General features: G+C 46.8%; 1 protein-coding gene across 5 annotated transcripts in view; it reads left to right on the forward strand.

Annotated features, from left to right (window-relative positions):
- LOC119384126 (serine/threonine-protein kinase tricornered) overlaps window positions 1-19656 on the forward strand; it is a 259204-nt gene that overhangs the window by 119576 nt on the left and 119972 nt on the right. For all 5 annotated transcript variants that reach the window (XM_037652422.2, XM_037652420.2, XM_037652423.2 and 2 more), the window contains exon 2: window positions 7775-8002. In XM_037652422.2, the coding sequence (XP_037508350.1) occupies window positions 7814-8002 (189 nt within the window). In that variant the 5' untranslated portion in view covers window positions 7775-7813. The remainder of the gene's footprint in view (window positions 1-7774; window positions 8003-19656) is intronic.

Here is a 19656-nt window from a genome sequence, read left to right on the forward strand (position 1 = left end):
CTGCTCTATGTGATTCTAGTTTTTTTTATAATTTTGGGTTCAGCTTCATCGGTTTTATATCATTTTTGTCGCAAGTACCCAATATTTTAAATATATAGCTCATCTTACTTAGCGTTCAGTGACCCATCTGCTTAATTATTTGTTTGTTGCAATTTGCAGTGATAATTGTATGTGCAGTGCCTTTAATAATAAGTAATAATACTTATAAGATGCTTAAGTAATGCTTTAAACTCCAGGAGTCGTTAGGAATATTTTGCCATCTGTTTTGAAAATGTCAATAGCTGCTCCAAACTAGCATGTTTTCTGCTCCATAGTGTGCTCCAAAAAGCAAAATGTCTCTTCCATCACTGTGCTAATAATTAACAACAGAAATCAAAAAAGAACAACAATGCTGTTACAAATTTTCAGCATTCTGAGAACGGTTTCATCATTCTCACAACGATGAAGAGCTTCTTCGTTAAGCGGACGAGCTACACTCATCCAAAATATTTTGGGAATAGTTTGGCACAGACAAGCTGTGATCGTACAAAGAAAAGAAGGGGTTGAAGGGACCCCGAAACCACTTTGATGATTTTGTACATATGCATTGAGCCAGAGAAGCAAGTCGTTAAGACCATTTGCAGACCAACTAAAGCTGAAAAATAGATCAAGGCTAAAACTGACATCTGTGCACAGGTGCTGATGTGGCATTGGACAATAAGCTACCCCCTAAGCACTTAGTAAACCCACAATAGGCTCACAACTACTTCATTTACGCAAACACGTGGATCCACCTGGTAAAACTTTGCTCAAATGCAGAATAGACAGCTACTCACTGACTGCTTCACATGAAATCGATTGCCTCAATGTGTGGGATCTGCTGTAATTTTTTTCTTTTTTTTTTCATTTCTGCTTCCTCATAACAAAATGAGCTCGTACCAACTCGCCCAACTCTCCACACTGCTTAAAGGAGCACTGACACAAAATTTCGAAGGCGAGATAATGAGTGAAATAGACGTATGTGGAGCCGTACACAACGTCTACGAAATATCAAGGGCCAATATAGCGTAGAACATATTTAAAATCAATTTTAAAGTGCATGCCGCGCGACTGAGCGAGATGCGAGCGCTTCGCGACGCCGACATCAACGCGGAGTATGTGTAAACAAACCTACGTCACGAGTTTGTGTTGGCTGGTGGCTGGTTGTGCCCTTGCGCTTGTGCTGTGCTACCTGCCATTTCTTCCTCCGTGCCTGCGGCTTGGCGTGTGCTAGTTGTGTTCTCTTCCGCTGTTCGCTCGTCGTGCCCGTTGGCAGATGTTATGGCCCGCTCACGCCAGCGGCAAGCCTGCCGCAACGGCGCGGTGCCACAGAACGTCGGCCGTCACCGCACGCGCGAGAGCTGTCCAACTTGCACGGCAAGCTTTGCTAGCGAGGCATTCGTGCCTCCGAAAAACATGGCAGCACTGTCAAAAGCGGTTGTCGTCCACTTCGAATCTATCAAGTGGCCGCCGTGCGCTCTGTAACGTGTAAGTTCCGAACTGATGCTTCCATTTGCTTTAGATTCATGTCCTTAAGCTTCGACAGCAATGTATTCGTCCCGATTCGGCGCCGTTTTTGAGAGCCATAGTCAAATAATCGATGCTGTAAGCTTAGCGAGTCGAGATGGGCGCTTCCGAATGCTCGGAGGACATAGATTACGCGTTTGTTAGTTGTTTCTAATCCTCCATAGCTGGCGCCACTTGACCTGGTTTGGCGCCCACTGCACTCACGCTCACGTGCCGCCTACGTGACAATTTTGCGTGTTCACGTGGCCAGCTGTCGTTACCCGTCCTCCGGAAGTAGTGCTGCCTAGCTCGGTGCTCTTTGAAACCGAAACTGCGACTGGGCGCTCTAAAAACGTCTCTAAATAAATAACCGTCGCGCACTCGCGCAAACGAGGTTTGCAGCCGTGATAAGTGGATCATAAGCTATCTATTGCAACAAAAAAAACAAGGTGCAAAACTTTTGTGTCAGTGCTCCTTTAACAAAATGTGGCATAATGACAAGGGTATATTTTCCTGTGTTCGTAGGATTTGAATGCGACTACTACCTGAATTGCTAAAGTTTCAGTCTGCTGACCAATTGCCACTGCAGTGCCAGGACTGCAGTGTCAACAATCTGATGCACTGCTAATAAGGTGAAAGAGAAACTGCTTAGCAATCGTTAGTGTGCTGTACTTGAGAAACATCCTCAAAAAATGTTGTTCATAGAAAAAAATTGGGGGACGCTTAAGCTTCACCTTTAAGAGTTGAACGCAATAGCGATATCCGGCTCCATCCTCATCGTGCTCTATTTCGCTTGTCTTTATGTTCAGTCGCCCGGTCTCACACACGCACACACACACATTCGACATACCTATAGTAAAGGTAGAGGTTTCCGCCCTCTTCAACAGCACTTTTATGACAACAGTGTACCCACCACGTGTGTGTAAGAGAATGTTCACACTAATGTGTATGCCCTTTGTAATGGGGGGCATGCTTTAAACCAGCAGCAATTAAGCGCGTGATACTTTTTCGACGTTGCAGTGCACCCACTACGTGTTCGTAAGCGTATACGCACAGTAATGGCCTTTTGTAATGGGTGGCAGGCTTTAAACCACCAACTCGTTATGCAGTTCGCATGGTGTGACGCCCGATGGCAATATACACCTGTACCCCGTTTTACTGCGATATTACATCTCGTACTGTGACACCTGTACACAGGACGCGCATGTTTGCGAAGCATTAAAGTTAACTTCAGTGCAGTTTCAAGCAGAGGTGTGGCTGTGTGGTAGAACACCTGCTTGCCTCGCAGACGGCCTGGGTTCAATTCTCACTCGAGCCTAAGATTTTTTTATTATTTATTTTATACAAGATGATGATTTTTTGATGCCAGAATTTCTGCGGAATGAGCTCTTTAACGCTATCGCGTTAAATTGTGAAGCGTCTGCCGCGATGGATCGGCAGTTACGGCACGCGGCTGCTGACCCGAAGGCCGCAGGTTCACTCTTGTCTGCGGTGGTCGCATTTCGGTGGAGGTGAAATGCTAGAAGCCCATGTACTGTGCAATGTCAGTGCATGTTAAAGAACACCAGATGGTCGAAATTTCCGGAGTCCTCCACTACGACGTGCCTCATAGGCATATTAATAAGAACTAACAGACAATAATGCCAAGGAAAGTATAGGAGATGTTATTTGTAATATTGGAATATAAATGTGAAGAAAGTAAAGTGGACGAAAAGATAACTTGCCGCCGGCAGGAACCGAACCTGCGACCTCTGAATAACACGTCCGATGCTCCACTGAGCACCCCACTGAGCACGACTGAGCTCCACTGAGCTACGGCGGCGGGATAACCGCCACCGTAGCTCAGTCTCCTATACTTTCCTTGGCATTATTGTCTGTTAGTTCTCATTAATATACTGAATTAGCAGGGACAGTTGGGCGAGTTGGTTGAAGTTCATCTTTAAAAGGCGCGAAAAAAACCACAACAGACAGGTAGGAAGGAGACAGGACGACGCGCTTCTAGCAACTGAAGCTTTAATCAAAAAGCGAAAGAAGATATACACACACATTACAAAAACAAGAAAAAGAACCAGACCACCGCAGAATGAATATGCATATAAAAGATAAAACACCAGGCACGTTTTTTGTCACCAGCTTAAGTTATATCAAGGTAATCTACCTCTCGGCTTGATAGCGCTACGGACGGACAGCTTATACAAGAAGCACCCGATTTAGAAATATAGGCGGCTTCCACAATTTCACGAGTCCTTTGAACTCGGTTCGAAAACAAAATAGCTGCTTCTTTAAACAAAGGAAGACACCCACAAGCATGACAATGCGCAGATAAGTGTGAAAGCTTGTCGGTCTTCAACGACCTTTCATGTTCACGCAAGCGTATGTTTACACACCGTCCAGTTTGTCCTATGTATGTCCGTTTGCAAGTTGTAGGTATGTTATATACTACGCCAACGCGGCAGGGCACATAGGTATTCACATGTTTTACACGGCAACGACCGTATTCAGAGCATCTCCTATCAACCATCCTCTCCACAGCGGGGCAAACACGCGAGAGCTTGTTAGGCGCACTGAAAACAACGTCAACACCATAACGCTTCGCAACCTTTTTTAACCGGTGCGCGGTCTTGTGCATATAAGGCACAACTGCGACCTTCGCCTTTTCCGCCTTGTTACTGTGAGGCACTGAAGTGCACCCCGATTTTACCCATCTGACAAGCTTCTCGCAGGTAGAGCCCAACAGGTTATCAGGGAACCCTGCTGCTTTTAGCCTGCTGATCTGTAGAGCAAAGCTAGCACTAACAGAATGAGGACATGATTTTGAGAGGGCAGACTTAATACACGAAAGCGCTATGCCATTTTTTACAATTCTCGAGTGGGCTGATCCATACTGGAGGAGTGGTTTAGTAGACCTAGGGAAAAAACCCCAGCATACATGAGAGGAGAGGAATTGCAGCTTCAGGTCAAGAAACTGCAATTATCCTTGGGAAGCTCAAAAGTGAACTTCAGTCCCGAACCACATTCCTTAAAAACTTTCAGGATGTTGATGCACACTCTTTGGTGATCATGCCTATCAAGTAAAATTAGATAATCGTCGACGTACCGAAAGGCACGCTTGTGGAGCCCAAGAAGACTTTTTTCCAACAACCGGTCCACTCTGCTAAGAAAAATTTCACAAAGAGTGGGAGCTACTCTGGAGCCAATACAAACTCCCAACTTTTGTACAAAGAGCTCATTGTGCCATCCTACAAAGGTTGCTTTGAGGTAAAAAGACAACAGCTCCAAGAACCCTCCCAGTGAAACACCGCAACTTGTTCGAAACGTCAATTCATCGTTTCCCTGTGTGATGCATAGTTTGGCACTTTCCATCAGCTTGTCATGCGGAAGCGAGTAAAAAACATCCTCAATATCAATGCTAAAGCCATAACACATGCCGGGGTTATCGTTTTTTAAGTGCTCAACAACTGCTTCAGAATTAGGCACACGAAACGGGTCCTGAATGGCCAACGAGGAAAGATGGCGCTGCAGATAACCAGAGACGGCGTGTTGCCAGGTGCCCCTTTCAGACACAATGGCTCGAAAAGGCATATCCGCTTTGTGGGTTTTAACCGAGAAGAAAATTTCAAGGTGTAGGCCTTTTGAGCTCTTCACAGCCGACGAAAGGCGGCTAAGATTAAGTTCATCTAAAAGCTCACGCGCGCGTTCCTTAACTTTCTCTTCTTTTACCGTCACGCGTTTAAAATTCTTATCCAGCGCGTCTAAACCCTTCTTTAAAAAAAGGGCTTCCGGTAAAACAACGAAGAAACCTTCCTTGTCAGAAGTTAACACACGCAGGTTATTTGATGCCATGTAGCTGACAACAGGGCTCATAGTACCTGGCCAACGTGGTAGGTAGCAAAGCATGGCCCTATGGAGGACCACGTTTGGTCACCTGAGCGTTGGGTGCCGACTCTTTCCCTATCATTTGCCAACCGTTGGCTGAACGTCTTCGGCCGGCTAATAACCAGCGTAATTGGTTGCCAATCAGGGCCCCACTTTGGGCCGCCATTGGTCGGCCAACAATACCGGTTGCCGAGCGCTGCCCATTTGTTTGCCAACCATCGGCCGCCGGCCAATTTCACTTGGGTTTGGTCATTTGTGCGGGGCCTTTCCTGCCTTCTGAAATTGTATCCAATTATATGTACACCTGCTGTCGTAGCTCAACTAGTATTGGACGCATCATTTAAAAGTTGTGGGTTCTGTGCCAGTGACAGCAAAAGGTGTTTTTTGTGCACTTTAACTTGTATACATTTATTTCATAATTACCACACTGCAGTTAAGAAGCACAAGTAACGTCCCCTATGCTTTCCTTGGCTTCATCGGGTTGTCTCTTTTGAGGAAACGAGCCTTCATTCATCCGACTTCTTGACTTGCATCGCTTAATGCGACCTGAATGTAGAGGGGTGATCCTCACTTGCTGAAAGCTCATCGTAAAAACAGCTGTCTACTTTGTTGTCTATATCATGAGAAAGGCTGAGCTTCACTTAAAAATGACCGAAAACACTTCAACAGGAATGAATCAGTCTTGTTTGAATCCTGTGATCAATGAACGAAAAGTGCAGATGCAAAAACATTTAATTTGGTGTTTAATGTTACAGTAAATGTACTTCTCTTGATAATGTGTCTGATGGAGAGAGCGAACCTCTGACACAGAATATTGACTCTTTCCCCAGATGTGCATGCATAATTTCTTCATTTCACTAAGCTTTGAGAAGACTGGCCCCAAGAACATGCCATTTGCTTAACGAGTCTTGATAAAAGGAAATTTTATAAGCTGAAGTATTCGAGTAATTATGCTCAGGACCTGCCGGTACATGTAACTTTGTGTGCTCATTTCGTATAACGAGTCCATTTGGCATTATCTCATCTGATCCCGATTACTTCATCGGGTTCAACCATCTTTTATGTATGTATGTGTGCATGTGTACAGTTTTTTTTAGACAATACAGATTTTTTATGAAAATTCCGTGACAGTAAGTTTCCTGTCGTTTTCACAGACGAACTCCACGTCAAGGCAGAAATACTTTGCCGCAATTAAAATGACCCTGTTGCGACTAATTAACAAAAACTTGTAAATTAACTTCTTAGTAATTCACTAGAGCGCGATCAGTTTTGATTTCGCTCTTATAATTCGATGACAAATGTCTCGAACTGCGTGCAAGTTTTTTTATTTCTAAGAAATTGTATGCCGTAAATTATCTTGCGCTACAACTTTCAAAGTTAAACAGCAGCACTCAAGACAATAATTAAAAAGTTAATTAACAAGTTTTTGTTAATTAGTCACATCAACATCATTTTAGCTGCGGCAAAGTATTTCTGCTTCAACATAGAGTATGTGTGCAAAAACGACAGGAGCATGACTGTCATATGATTTTATAAAAAAAATCTGTATTTTCTAAAAAAAAGACACCCTGTATATACACATGTAAAATTGAAAAATTTTGGGGTAGGGGCTATGTCAATGGTCTAGTGTGTCGGTAACGTACACACGGTTCACGTGCAATGAGTAAAAAAGAAAACGAAATAAGTTTGCCACAGCTGTTGAAACCTCGGTCACAAACAACGCATTCGTGGATGGCGACCATGCCTCTCTCGCAGTGTCACACACGGTGGTAAACGCAAATGGGCGCGGAGCGCTCTGGCTTTTCTGTCCTTACCGTACGGTTCGCACTGATAGCTACTCAGACTGTGCTGCCTCATTGTGGTTGTCTGCGAACGCTGTTTTCGCTCTTTTGCATCGCACATTTGCGGTGCTTGGTGCGCTTCGAAGATCGTCCAAATGAATGGCTTTGCAGCCAAGTTTGACCAAATTAACGAGAGTTTGATACCGTTAAACAGTGCTGGGACCAGGGAAGACGTCCAAATTATCTGATTTTCCTATTTAACGAGCTGTTACTGTAGTGTTTTTTCTGGCCATTTTGAACGAGCGCCTGAGCGACCAGGTATGCAATAGATACGAAGCTGGACGCTGTGCCTGGTCGTCCACATGACATGTCGCAAGGCCAGATACAGCCACTGGATACAGTGCCTTATGATTCGTATGGGACGCACACTTTGCATTCGCCGCATTGCTTCAGCATTCGAGGGGCACCTGTGAGAAGGGCACTGCTTAGAGGCCAACATACTTCAGTATCCCCTGACTGCTTGCTGTTTGTGGTGCTGCAAGAAGCTGTTCAAGGGGAGTTAACTGCTTACCTTCTTCTCATCTTGCGTGCAGAGGCAGCCCAGCTCGGAGTCGCGGCGGCGGGACCGTGGCATGGCTGCGGCCACTGCAGACGGGGGTGCCGGCATCCGGCTCAGTGGCCACACCCTGGACAAGGCCACCAAGGCCAAGGTGCACCTGGAGAACTACTACTCCAACCTGGTCACTCAGCACCTGGAGCGCAAGGGACGCCACGAACGGCTCGAGGAGACCATGCGCGAGGAAGGACTCTCCGAGGAGCAGGTCAGCAGTGTCGTGATAACTAACTACATACGTTGCGTTAAAGACACTTCTGCCTTTTTAATCGGTGTGTTTAACCCACAGTTTTTTTAAAGCTTATATTTCACAGGAACCTTCTAGCCCAAACAACAATTGTATCCAAAATACCGATTCAGCGAGAATGCCTTGCACAAAGGTGCCTGACCTTAGCAATATTATAGGGGCCTTTTGTTGCCTGTTCAAGTTACATATGATGGATGCTAACTCTGACACATGGTGAAGCCATTTTTCTGAATGTGACATTAAACACAAAATGAGATCTCGTCATCATCGTCTGCTTCTGTTTGCCGAATCTAGCTGTGGAAAGCAAGTTTTGCAAGGAGTAAACGTGCCCAAGTGCTTCTTCAGCGTTGTTTTCTAAAGCAAAAATCCACTGCGCAAGAGCAAGGCCCGCAGCTACATCGGCAGCCTTCGGTTGTGGCTTGCTTTCAATGTCGTCGTCGCTTTGATGAACGCATTCATGGGGCCGAACAATCTGCACAATCTCGCTGTTCGTCAGTGCACCGCACATTTCGACTGTGCTGTCCACGGCAACGTAATCTTCGAAACAGACGTCACTGAGAGCGGCGCCAAAACTGCCGTCGTCGAGCTCACTTCGCATTTCCACCGGCGGACAAGGAGAAGCCTCTCCCTAAGAATTTGCCACGAAACCACAAGCCCTGAAGCAGTTGGCGATGGTCTCATATTTCACACGGCCCCATGCTCGCGCTAGCATGTGGATGGCACTAATTAAACTCACCTTGTATTGCGAGGACTTGTCCATGCACAGAATCACGCGCTCGACGAGATGCTGCCTGTACAGGACCTTTACATTTTTGATTATGCCCTGGTCCATGGGCTGCAACACAGACGTCGTGTTTGTGGGCAAGTATGCAAGATGGATGGCACTCAAGGCTGGTACGTCCATGTGGGCAGTGCACTGGTCCACAAGGAACAACACCTTGTGGCTGATAACGCGAACTTCCGAACCAGTTTGCTTATCCAGTCCCTGAAAATGTCGGATGTCATCCACGCCTTTCTGTTTGAAGCATAGTCAACAGGAAGAGCCCTGACGCCTTTAAAGCACTTAGGCTTAGCGGTCTTCCCGATCACAAGAAGGCGACATCGTTCAGTGCCAGTCATCTTTGCGGTGATCATAACAGGCACCCTTTCCTCACTTCGTTTACCGCCAGCACAGTCGTCTTCTTTAAGGGGAGATGCGGGGCGAAAAACGCGAGTTTTCTAAAAAATTATCGATTTTTTGTTTTCACCTGTTTTGTTATGATTCGTACCTCTACTGTTCTGAAAAAAAATCTATGTCGAGACTCAACTGGAAATACTTTAAAATTGCGTCTAAAGAGCACAAGGTGGCTGTCAAAAGGCCGGAAGTGTGTCATCTTCGAGCACCTTGCCGCTGATAATGCACTGCCGCTCGCCATTGTCGACCGCATGAGGCGAAGAGCCGAGCCTCACTCTTCAGATAACGACGGTTTCCCACGCTGCTGCAGCGCAAGAAATAATAAAGAGAAGCATGCTTTTGCCACCTTTTTCGAGCACCGCGACTGCCTTTAAATCACGTGGTACGGATCGGGAGCCACCATTGGCCGCTGCGCGCCTGTGTGCTGTGAAGCCTACTTGTAGGATCCGTGTCTCATCGAGCAGCGCAGCCGAGCAACGCTTTTCTCGAGTGTTTATCCGTTGTGGACGAAGAAAGCCGTAGGAAACGTGGTCACCGGCCTGTGAAGTTTCACGCGGCGCACAAATTTCGAGGACGCCGGCGCAAATCAAAGCCGAACACTCAAACCACGAAAAGATCGTCTGCTGCCGCAAGTCGTAGTGGCAGTGACGCCGATGCGTCCGACGAGTTTGCCGCGGCATTCGAATATGTGAGTGCCTCCCAGAAAAAGATCGGACTCTTCGAAGAGGGGAGAAGCTGAAAGATATGGTGATACAGAAGCTGCAAACCTACTATCAAGTGACCATCACAAGCAGTAGGGGCAGCATTAAAGCCATGCACCGGGCAATTTAGGCCTCCTATTTTCATTGTCGCTCAACAGATGATGCGAACACCCACGAATTCTGCCCAGATGGACCAGAATCCTGGTGCAAACACAAGCGTGCTAAAGCCTTGGGCGAACCTGCACTGGCTCACACACCCCTGCTCACCAAGGCCCAGGGAAAGGCAATTTTCCCCATTTACAAGAGGCTAACCGACAAGAAGCTACTGACCCGCTGTATTCAGGGCAAAACTCAGAATGCAGCGGAGTCGCTAAACAGTAAAATATGGGTCCTCTGTCCAAAGACACGATTTGCCTCAAGACATGTTGTGGAGATGGCCACTGCTATGGCTGGTTTAATCGAGGGCACTCCAGTTTTGAACGTGTTCTGGAAAAGCTTGGCGTGCTCCCGCCTCATGATCTGGTTGCTCTTGGCACATCACGGGACAGCACACACCAGAAAAAAATGTCTCAAAAACTAACAGGAGAAGCAAGGACTCGTCGGCGTGCGCTGAAGAAAAAATCTCTTGTGGAGGAGTCAGCTCAAAAGAGCCGTGAGGGCCAAACCTATGGTGCTGGCGCATTTTAATGGCAGTGGCCACTACAAGGAGGATTGTTCTTCATTGTGTACAAATTTCGTTGCATTCAATGACATCTTTGATAAATAAACATGCAATTTTGACTTTAAAACTAGTTTTTCTCAAAACACAAATTTTGCCATTTTTGTCATTGTGCCCCGCCTTTTTCGGGTACTTCTGGTGCTCAGATCTGCATGAAATTTTTCCCAAATTTTTTCCAAATCACAAGAAATGCAATTATCTTAAGTTTAAGTTTCAATATTCTTATTATATAATAAAAAGTTATGTAAACTTTTACTAGGGTAGGAGAAATATGAACTTCCCACGTTAAAATTTTTCACGTCTAGTACATATTTTGTATGGACTTCCTAATTAGTTATTTGCATTCCGCACTTTATTTGAAACATTATGAACTATCAATCGTAAAAAAATTATTCAAGTTTAGGTCTGAAAAGAGGGGGGGCAAAAGGCTTAAGTTTTTCACTTTGTCATGTTGCAGAACTAAAAGTATGGAACTTGCAAGAAAACTAATTATATATTTGAAATCAGCATAAAAAGTTCTATAAGCAGCTCAAGTTTCATTGCTCTAGGGTGAATATTAAAGAAAAAGTGTCTTCGAGTAGCATCTCCCCTTAAACGCGAGAGTCTTGTCTGGTAGCAGCCGATAAAAAAGCGCAGTCTCGTCTGTGTTAAAGATGTCTTCCGGCTGATACTCATCGAGGTACTCGCGAAGCTTCTCTGTTTCCCATGCTGCACATGTTTCCTGGTTGACTGACGCCTTCTCTCCACACACGCTCTTGAAAACCAGGTCATGACGATGTTTGAAGCGCGTCAGCCATCCATCCGAAGAAGCGAAGTCGTTGATTTCCAACATTGATGCAAGCGATAAGGCTTTCGCTGCAACGACCTCGCCACTGAGAGGAAGTTTGTTCTTGCATGCCTCTCTTATCCAAATCAGCAGCGCATTCTCCAACTCTGGGTGTGCGCTGGTGTGCATTTGCTTCCGTGATACCTTAAACTTGTCATTTGCAAAAGCATTCATTATCGAACGCTTATTTTTGATGAAATTCGAAAGCGTGTTAGGCTTAATGCCGTACTTCCGTGCAATGTTTTGCTTAGTGGTGCTTCCCTGCTCCACTTCTTTCAAGACTACGACTTTCGTCGCCAGATCAAGGGTTCAGTACGAGCCGCATGTTGCCATTATTCAACGTCGTGACCAGCCGAACACGGGGAAATACCTGCGACGCGTAGCTGACAGAGTCAACGAAAGACAAGGAGAGAGAGAGACTGGCGCTGACTGAACGATCTTGCCGCTTCATGCACTGTGGCGCTGCGCACAGCGGCAGTGGCGACAATGGTGCAGACAGCTACGATGGTGACGACACCAGTGCGGTAGCTGTTCTGGCACTTGAAAAATTGCACATTTTATTGAAAATAACGGTTGCCTCGAGGCTCTAGATTGAAAAATAACTTCTAATTAACCGATATTATGGGCTTTCAATTTCGAATTATCGAGCATTTTTTTCTATATGGTTGCATGCAAAACTGACGAGACCACTTCTTGACCTCTAATTAACTGAAAATTCGAATTAAGCAACTTCGAATTATCGGGATTTGACTGTAAATCTTTTTACATAAACAATGTTAAGCGCCTGTGCCTGGTGTTCCTTCGATCCATTTTCTTAAAGTATGCACTGCTAAAGTGTGTGCTAAGCAAGAACGCCTAGCGAATTTTTTTCTCCTTTAGACTGTATAATTAACCACAAAAATTGCGAGTGTTTATGTGAATATATGTTCAAGCTCAGCCTCGTTCACTCAGGATTTCAATAGCCAGAAACCTGATTATATGAAACAGCTGCATTTCAAAGCTGTCTTTGGACAGCTTTCCTCTCTTCCTAGCGAATACTTCTGCACCTACTCAAAATAGGCATTCGAAGGGCACACTAGATGGTACTCCAATATTCACTTGTAGGATGAGCTTGTGAATGTGGGGAAAGTTTTCCTTGAGCCCACTCAGTGCAAAGTCACGCGGCACCGATAGGTACCGAGACAGTTGCGTTAGTGATGATGTCGAGAAGGCATTCCCAAAAAAGTTATCCTCTGTTGTGCTGGAGCTCGGGTGGGTCGCTGTACCTTGAGTCTCGCTGACCGAGAAGATATCGACAGCTTAATTGAGATGGTCTCAAGGACTTCATCTCAATCCGTGACAACTGGAGCCTCAGTAGCAAAATAACTGCAAACAGCAAATCCAAACAGCAGAACAAAAGTGTTTCGTGCAAGACTGCCGGAATAATTGAAATTAAAAGTAATGCGGATACATTACCTGTTACAGTTCCGAAAGGGTAATGAGTAGGGGTGTGCGAATAGTGAAATTTCATCTCAAATCGAATATCGAATATCATTTCATTGAAAATTGAAAGAAAAAAGAAAGCAATTGAATCTGACCATGTCCTCAAACACATGACGCGGTGAGTGACTACTACCGAAAGACGACAAGTAGTCATGCAGAAACACAAGCTATAGACCTTATGCAAAATTGCTGACATCTAGCGGCTGCCGTGCGCATTTCCGCCATGTTCAAGGCTAAGCGCGCTCCGCATGCGCACACACGGAGCGTGCGTATCAACGTGTGGCGGCTGATAGGAGTGGCAGTGCCACCATATTTTCTTGTGCCGTGTTGCTCACATTGAGGAAATTGCGAGGCTGAAAAAAAGTTTGCAGGAAACTAACCTTCATGTTATTAGATTTCCTCACGGCGGCGAGAATCAGCAGATCGTTTCGTTGCTCCGGCTACTGCTTATGACTAACGCCGTGTTTACGTTCGCCGTTCTTAATTATGTGGTATGTGACAGCATCGGCACTCATCAGAGAACACTCTTTCGTGTCATGCCGGAACGACACAGTTTTCGCGCCGTGTGCTTACAGACACAGACAAACCCGCTTCGTGTACGAGCTTCAAAGCTGCATCGCGGCTACTCGCGCATGCCTGCGCTGCTGTTGACATTACCTTGCTTATTGCATTGCGATAACAATTACATGTTAGACAGGTAGCTCGTGCGCGTCATTGATTCTCAGCGAACGGACCGATTGTGCTGCAACGTGTTGTTTGTAGTTTGTTTTCGACTGTGGAGTTTAACAAGGTAGCGTTTGGCGGGATTCTTTGCGCGCGTATTGCGTATTTTTCAAGCATTTCATGTGGTACCACTGCCAGATTCAGACGGGTGGCCCGGATATCCTGACCGCCCCCCACCCCTTACTTTTTTTTGTTTAATTTATACCCCCAGAAGAGCACATCAGTTTCTCCGAAAAGCTGATCACCCTTCGGAAAAGTCCTGTATCCACCCCTGTGCGCTAGGAAATTTTAACAGGTGCTTCAAGTGCGTGGCACTTTTCTTATGAAACTAAAAAAAAAAGTGCTATTCCGGGAAATGTGCTGCATTCGACCGTGGGTGCGCTAGCGCTGGCGGTTTCGCAGTCATTCAGTCGGCGACGCAAAACTGCCTTGCCGCTGCGGGTTGACATTGTAAGGCACCAGCAGGCCCCGAAAGCGACGATGTGCACGTGAATATTCTTGGCGTATCGTGTTATATAGGGACACATGTCGGAAGGATATTCAATAAAACACCATTTGATCGGCATCTACTGCTTGGAGACGCAACACTTTTTCATGTTCACTTTTCACGTGCGTGAGATGCGCAAATCTCTTACATTTTAATCGTGCAGTAACTTTGTGCATAACATACGTCGGTGAATACTGCTGCGAAATATTTTTAGTTAAAAAATAAAAACGAGGACAACGCCTTTCATTTCATCAGCAGCAGGACATAGGCTGTCCCTTATGAAATACGCTTTGAATTGGGTCTACAGCACTTTCTTACCGTCATCGCTGTGCCTAGCCGTGTCGTGCGTTAACGCTTGTTCCCATCCATCCTATACTACATGCATGATATTCAAATAGCTAACAATGCTTTATTGTCTACACTGAAAACAGACAGACCAAATTTGTAACCTAGCGCAAAGTTTCATTCTCCACGATGGCAGGCCTACATGTGACTCGCGGTGTCAAACTTGTACAGTAAAAGCTCGTTAATTCGGATTTCACGGGACCGGAAAAAATGTCCGAATTAACCGAATGCCGAATTAACGAATGAACACGAAAAACAACATTAAAATCAAGTTGGAGAAGCATACCTTTATTTGCTGAAGTATTTTGTAATGGTCGTCTGCGTTTTCACGCAGATTCCGGCTTACATTACAAGTTTTCTTAACTTTTCCAAATGGCCAACAGCACGCGAACTGTCGGAAGTGCTCAGGCAAACGCCCTCTAATATCAAAAGCGCCTCCGAGACTTCCCGTGAGGTGCGATGAGGTTGCGACTTCATTAATAATTTCTTGATCGGGCAGGAGACCAGTCGTGGCGACACAATCATCAATCGCAATGTAGTCCTGAAGGGTCATATCTGTGGGAAGGACAGCATCGAAGGTCGGGCAGTCACCGTCTGTGGACTCGGCCGACACCTCGTCGATGCCACCGTCGGCTACTGCCGCATGCTCGGGCCTCACATGTAAACACGGTCACAACGGGAAAAAACAAGAACTCCGCAAAAAGAGACGGTGCCGACACAACACAAGGGAAAATGGCGTCGGAGGTAGAGATGGGTCGCTCAGGAGCGAGCCGGCTCTTTTGAGCGGCTCTTTTAAAAGAGCGGGTGATCCGCGGCTCAGTAAAAGTGAGCGGCGGTTCTTTGGGAAAGGGGGAGACCCGGTTCTCGCAGTTCTCGCTCGTTCAGTGAGCCGTGCTGAACCGATCTGCTCAGATGCTCAGAGAGCCGGGGATGGAGCCGGTGAGCGCATGAGCCGGGTTAAGGTGGCGGTACAGTAGTGCATTGTCGGTAGCCGGTTCTCTCTCGCTCAGTGAGCCGTGTTGAACCTGTTGTTCGTTGAACCGGTCGAGCCGCTTCGTTCGAGTTCGCGTTCCTTGATAGAGGTACGCTACGTACGCTACGCTGGCTTTCACGCCATCTATTGGGGATGACAGAAAGCAACTGCCCTTTTGTCCTTGCTCACAACAGTCGCAGCTACAGTGGTCGCAGCCAACAACATTGGAGAAGGGACAATCAACGTAGTCGCAGCATCCTCGCCTGTCGTGGACACGCCATGCACGTCCATTGGCAACACGCTTAAACATGTGCCGTTGTCAGATCCCGGGAGGAGACTCGGCGACCGGAGGCACTTTGTGACTGCCGAACATTTTGCAGAGGGGTGCATAAGCGAAGGGGGGGGGGGGGGGGAGCGGAGGCATCCAGCAGCGACCAGCGCACGCCGCGAAATTCCAGGAGGGGGAAGGCAGCCTCCTTCTTGCCTCCTCTCCCTCCTAGTGTTTTCCCTTCCTTCGTCGATTTAGGGTGAACCGTGAACCAGTGAGCCGTTCAAGTGAGCCGGTTCACTTAAGTGAGCTGAGCCGTTCAGAGCCGCTCACTCAAGTGAGCCGCTTTGCCCATCTCTAGTCGGAGGCGCAGTGGAGCGAAGAAAGAAGACGCCGACGTTCGGTGAAGCTGCGATCGCCCCCACTAGTTGATGACGATGGCGATGTCACTCAAGTTTCGGTTTCGCCCCAGTGGTGCCAGCGCTGCTTTACCACACATTTGTGCAGCGGCAGCCGTCAGAATTTGTCCGAATTAAGCGGTGCGGAGCCCAATTCTGACGAATTAACGAAGGTTTGGTCCCATAGATTAACATGCACTTCGGCCGGGACCAATAGAGCCGTCCGAATTATCCGAATTTCCGAATTAACGGGTGTCGAATTAACGAGCTTTTACTGTATTTTCTTCTCGCTGTGAGGCAGTTCTTTACACGTAATAACTAGGAGATGCCTGTAACGTGTACAGGCCCTTACACACTTATCTGATGTTTTATGCCCCGATTGCCCACTATCGAAGCAGATACAAGCAAGAAGTTATACCAGCGACAGCAATACGATTCAGCCGCAAGCCTCCAACATGGCGCCGAATGGGTAGCTTCGTCAAACCTCCGACAGATGGCAGCAATTTTGCATAAGGTCTATTCCACATGACCTGTCTGCAGGCTCTCTCGCCGTGATGTTACGTTGTTTCCTGCAGTTGAAAACATGCGCTCACTGGGCATCTCAGTAGCAGGAATGGGAAGACATCGCAAAGCGATTTCAACAATACATGGATAAAGTGCAGCTCCATGCTCGGCAACGCGGCAGTGGCGACTGCACAGCATGTACAAATTTTCACGTGTGAAGCCAATCACCGAGGGTTCTGCGGGACAAAGTCGGGACGTTTTACGGTACTTGCGGCATACACAGCCTGTGGGGTCTGAGCGATCGCTTTCGGAACGCACGAAGACAGTTCACACGGTCGGGCAACAAACATGGAGGTTTATTAAAACACTTTACATATATGGCGAGCTCGCCGACATGAATTAGTAACACGTAAGTAACACGCTAAACGTATACGCTGACGATGAACACGTAACACGTTAAACTTATACACAATATAAGACATATAATACACCATGACATAAGACAACACAAGACATACAATAAGACAACATAATACAATACAAATGCGAAGGCAGATGCACGACTCACCACGAGGGCCCGAGGGAAGCGAGCCACGGTACCGTCCCCCACGGACCCCAGCGTGGCTGTCGTCCATCCGCGCGCGCTGCCATACCCCGAAAGAGACTCTCTGCCGTTTCTATGCGCCGGCCTAAATTCGCGGCGGCGATGCCGGCGCCACCGTGCTAAACTCGGGTTACAGCAAAGCGCATCCCTGGCCTTGGATGAACGTCTCCACTTACGCCAAGCACGTGCGTTGCAAACACAGCGGCCGCGCCCAAGCTACGGCAGCCGCCTTTACAGGGGTGATATAGCACCCCCACAAGCCGAACTCGCAAGAAGTCCGTGCCTTCGTTTCGGATGCGAAGTTGGCAAGGGCTTGACACTTTTCTGACGTGTTTTTTTACGTGCGGAAATGACATAATATCCTTTAAAAGAAACATGCTCTCGCTTTTAAACAAAGATATTGGAGAAAGTTTCAACGAAAGGCCTACTGTAAGGACGTTAGTGCTAGTTTTAGCCACCTCACTCTAACCGAGTTGCATCATTGACCTTTGTCGCATTTTAGATATTCGTCTTTTCGAATTATTCGAAACTTCGAATACTGGCTATTCGAACACCGAATCGAATTATTCGTTAAGGTATTATTCGATTCGAATTCGAAACTCCAATATTCGCACACCCCTAGTAATAAGTACATTACTAAACCATTGCTAATGCATTACCGGTAACGCCGTTACATGTAACAAATTAGCGCCAACAATGCTAGAATGAATCTTGAGTACCACACTGTCCAGTAGGTTGACGCGCAACTTGCTATTACTCACGTTAAAAAGGGCACATATTTTGCCAAAGGTACAAAGCGCCCACCACATGCCTTCTCATATGCAAAATGGCTGCACTTAGACCCTGTGAGGATTGGGCATATTTTGATTTGGCCATCGTCGTCGTCAGCCTCTGTTGGGTTCACTGCAGGACAAGAGCCCATAAACTGCACTCAGCCCACCTGGTGCTGTGCAAGTCGATGCCGTGTTATGCCTGCAAATTTCTTAATTTCACCACACCACCTAACCCTTTGCCGTCCTTGGCCACACTTCCCATCTCTTGGTATCCACTCCAGTGCCCAGGTCCATTTCTCATCTCCTCCTTTCTTTACAACACTCTCACCCCACAGCACCACCAAAATGCCATAGGGGTGAGAGAGGTAAATGTACTTGCCACACGGGGAGAAGCAGCTGCAGCAGCAGCACGAGCGCCTTTGCCATTGTCGTCTTCGTCACCTTTCTCGAGCATTCTTTCATGTTTCGTGATGGCTTGTAACAATATCAACTAGAATAGCTTAAAGTGCTGGTATTATTGACATTACTGCGATGTCATGGCAGCAAAATCTGCTGATGTCAGTGACTTGCACAATTACCTATATAGTTCCTGTTGGCGGTGGTCCATAAAGCTTAGTACACGGTGGCGCTACTCGTAAATACTTGTATGTACCTCTGGCAGCAGAAGCAACTGCTGGCACAGTACCGAAACTGGTTTTACAAATTACTATACTCCATCTCACCACTACCGAGGCTACGGGGTGTAAGCAAGCCACCCACTTGCACAGCGAAACATAGTTCCAGGTATATTTGCCTTACAATTGGCAGGGTCGAGACATTTGCTCTTGTTTGGCACGTGTTATGTCACATTGATGCGTTATATGTTTATTCTTTGATGTCGGGTGCTTTTAATTGCTGTATCGGTAACCGCTGGTAACTGCGGTTCCAAATCAACATGGGGCAGCACCCGTGCAGACGCAACCGCCCGCTTCGACCCGAACTTGCGCTTGCTGTACGCCCACTGTGCTGGAAGCAGCAAATAAATGGTGAAATTAGCCATCGCTTTGTGCCCTCTCATGCTGAGGACAAAGCATGAGACACATTTTGCCGTTATTTGCGAGATCAGCTGTTTGTTTAGCCGCGCCTGCTCAGCCTCACATGCCAAGAATTCGATAACGGTTCATGAAATTAGCGCAATGAAGTCGCGAATACATTGCTGTTGAAGCGGCAGCACATTCATCTGAAGTAAATACAAGCGTCGGTTCGTAACTTACAGGTCAGACAGTGCACGATGATGACTCGATAAATTCCGAGCGGAGGGCACCACCTGCAGTGGGTGCATCCTTTTTTTTCTTTTCTTTTTTTTTTTCAGCAATGCTGTCTGTTTGCTTTACTCACCCTACATGTGCGAGCAGACGCCAGGGAGACACTGAGCAGACGACGCGACGCGGATGAATACATGTGGAGGGGCTAATCACCCTTGGGGCCCTGTAGAAGGACTTGTTTTTGGGCTAGTTGGTGCTTGTTAATAGACATCATGTAGCGCAAAAAAAGACACAACGGGGACAGCGCCTGTGGCTTGTGGTTCTGTGTGTAGCGCCTGTGGTTTGTGGTTCCGTGTGTCCGTTGTCTTTTTTTGCGCTACATGATGTCTATTAGC

Source organism: Rhipicephalus sanguineus, chromosome 2, assembly GCF_013339695.2.
Source record: "Rhipicephalus sanguineus isolate Rsan-2018 chromosome 2, BIME_Rsan_1.4, whole genome shotgun sequence".
NCBI classification, from domain to species: Eukaryota; Metazoa; Arthropoda; class Arachnida; order Ixodida; family Ixodidae; genus Rhipicephalus; species Rhipicephalus sanguineus.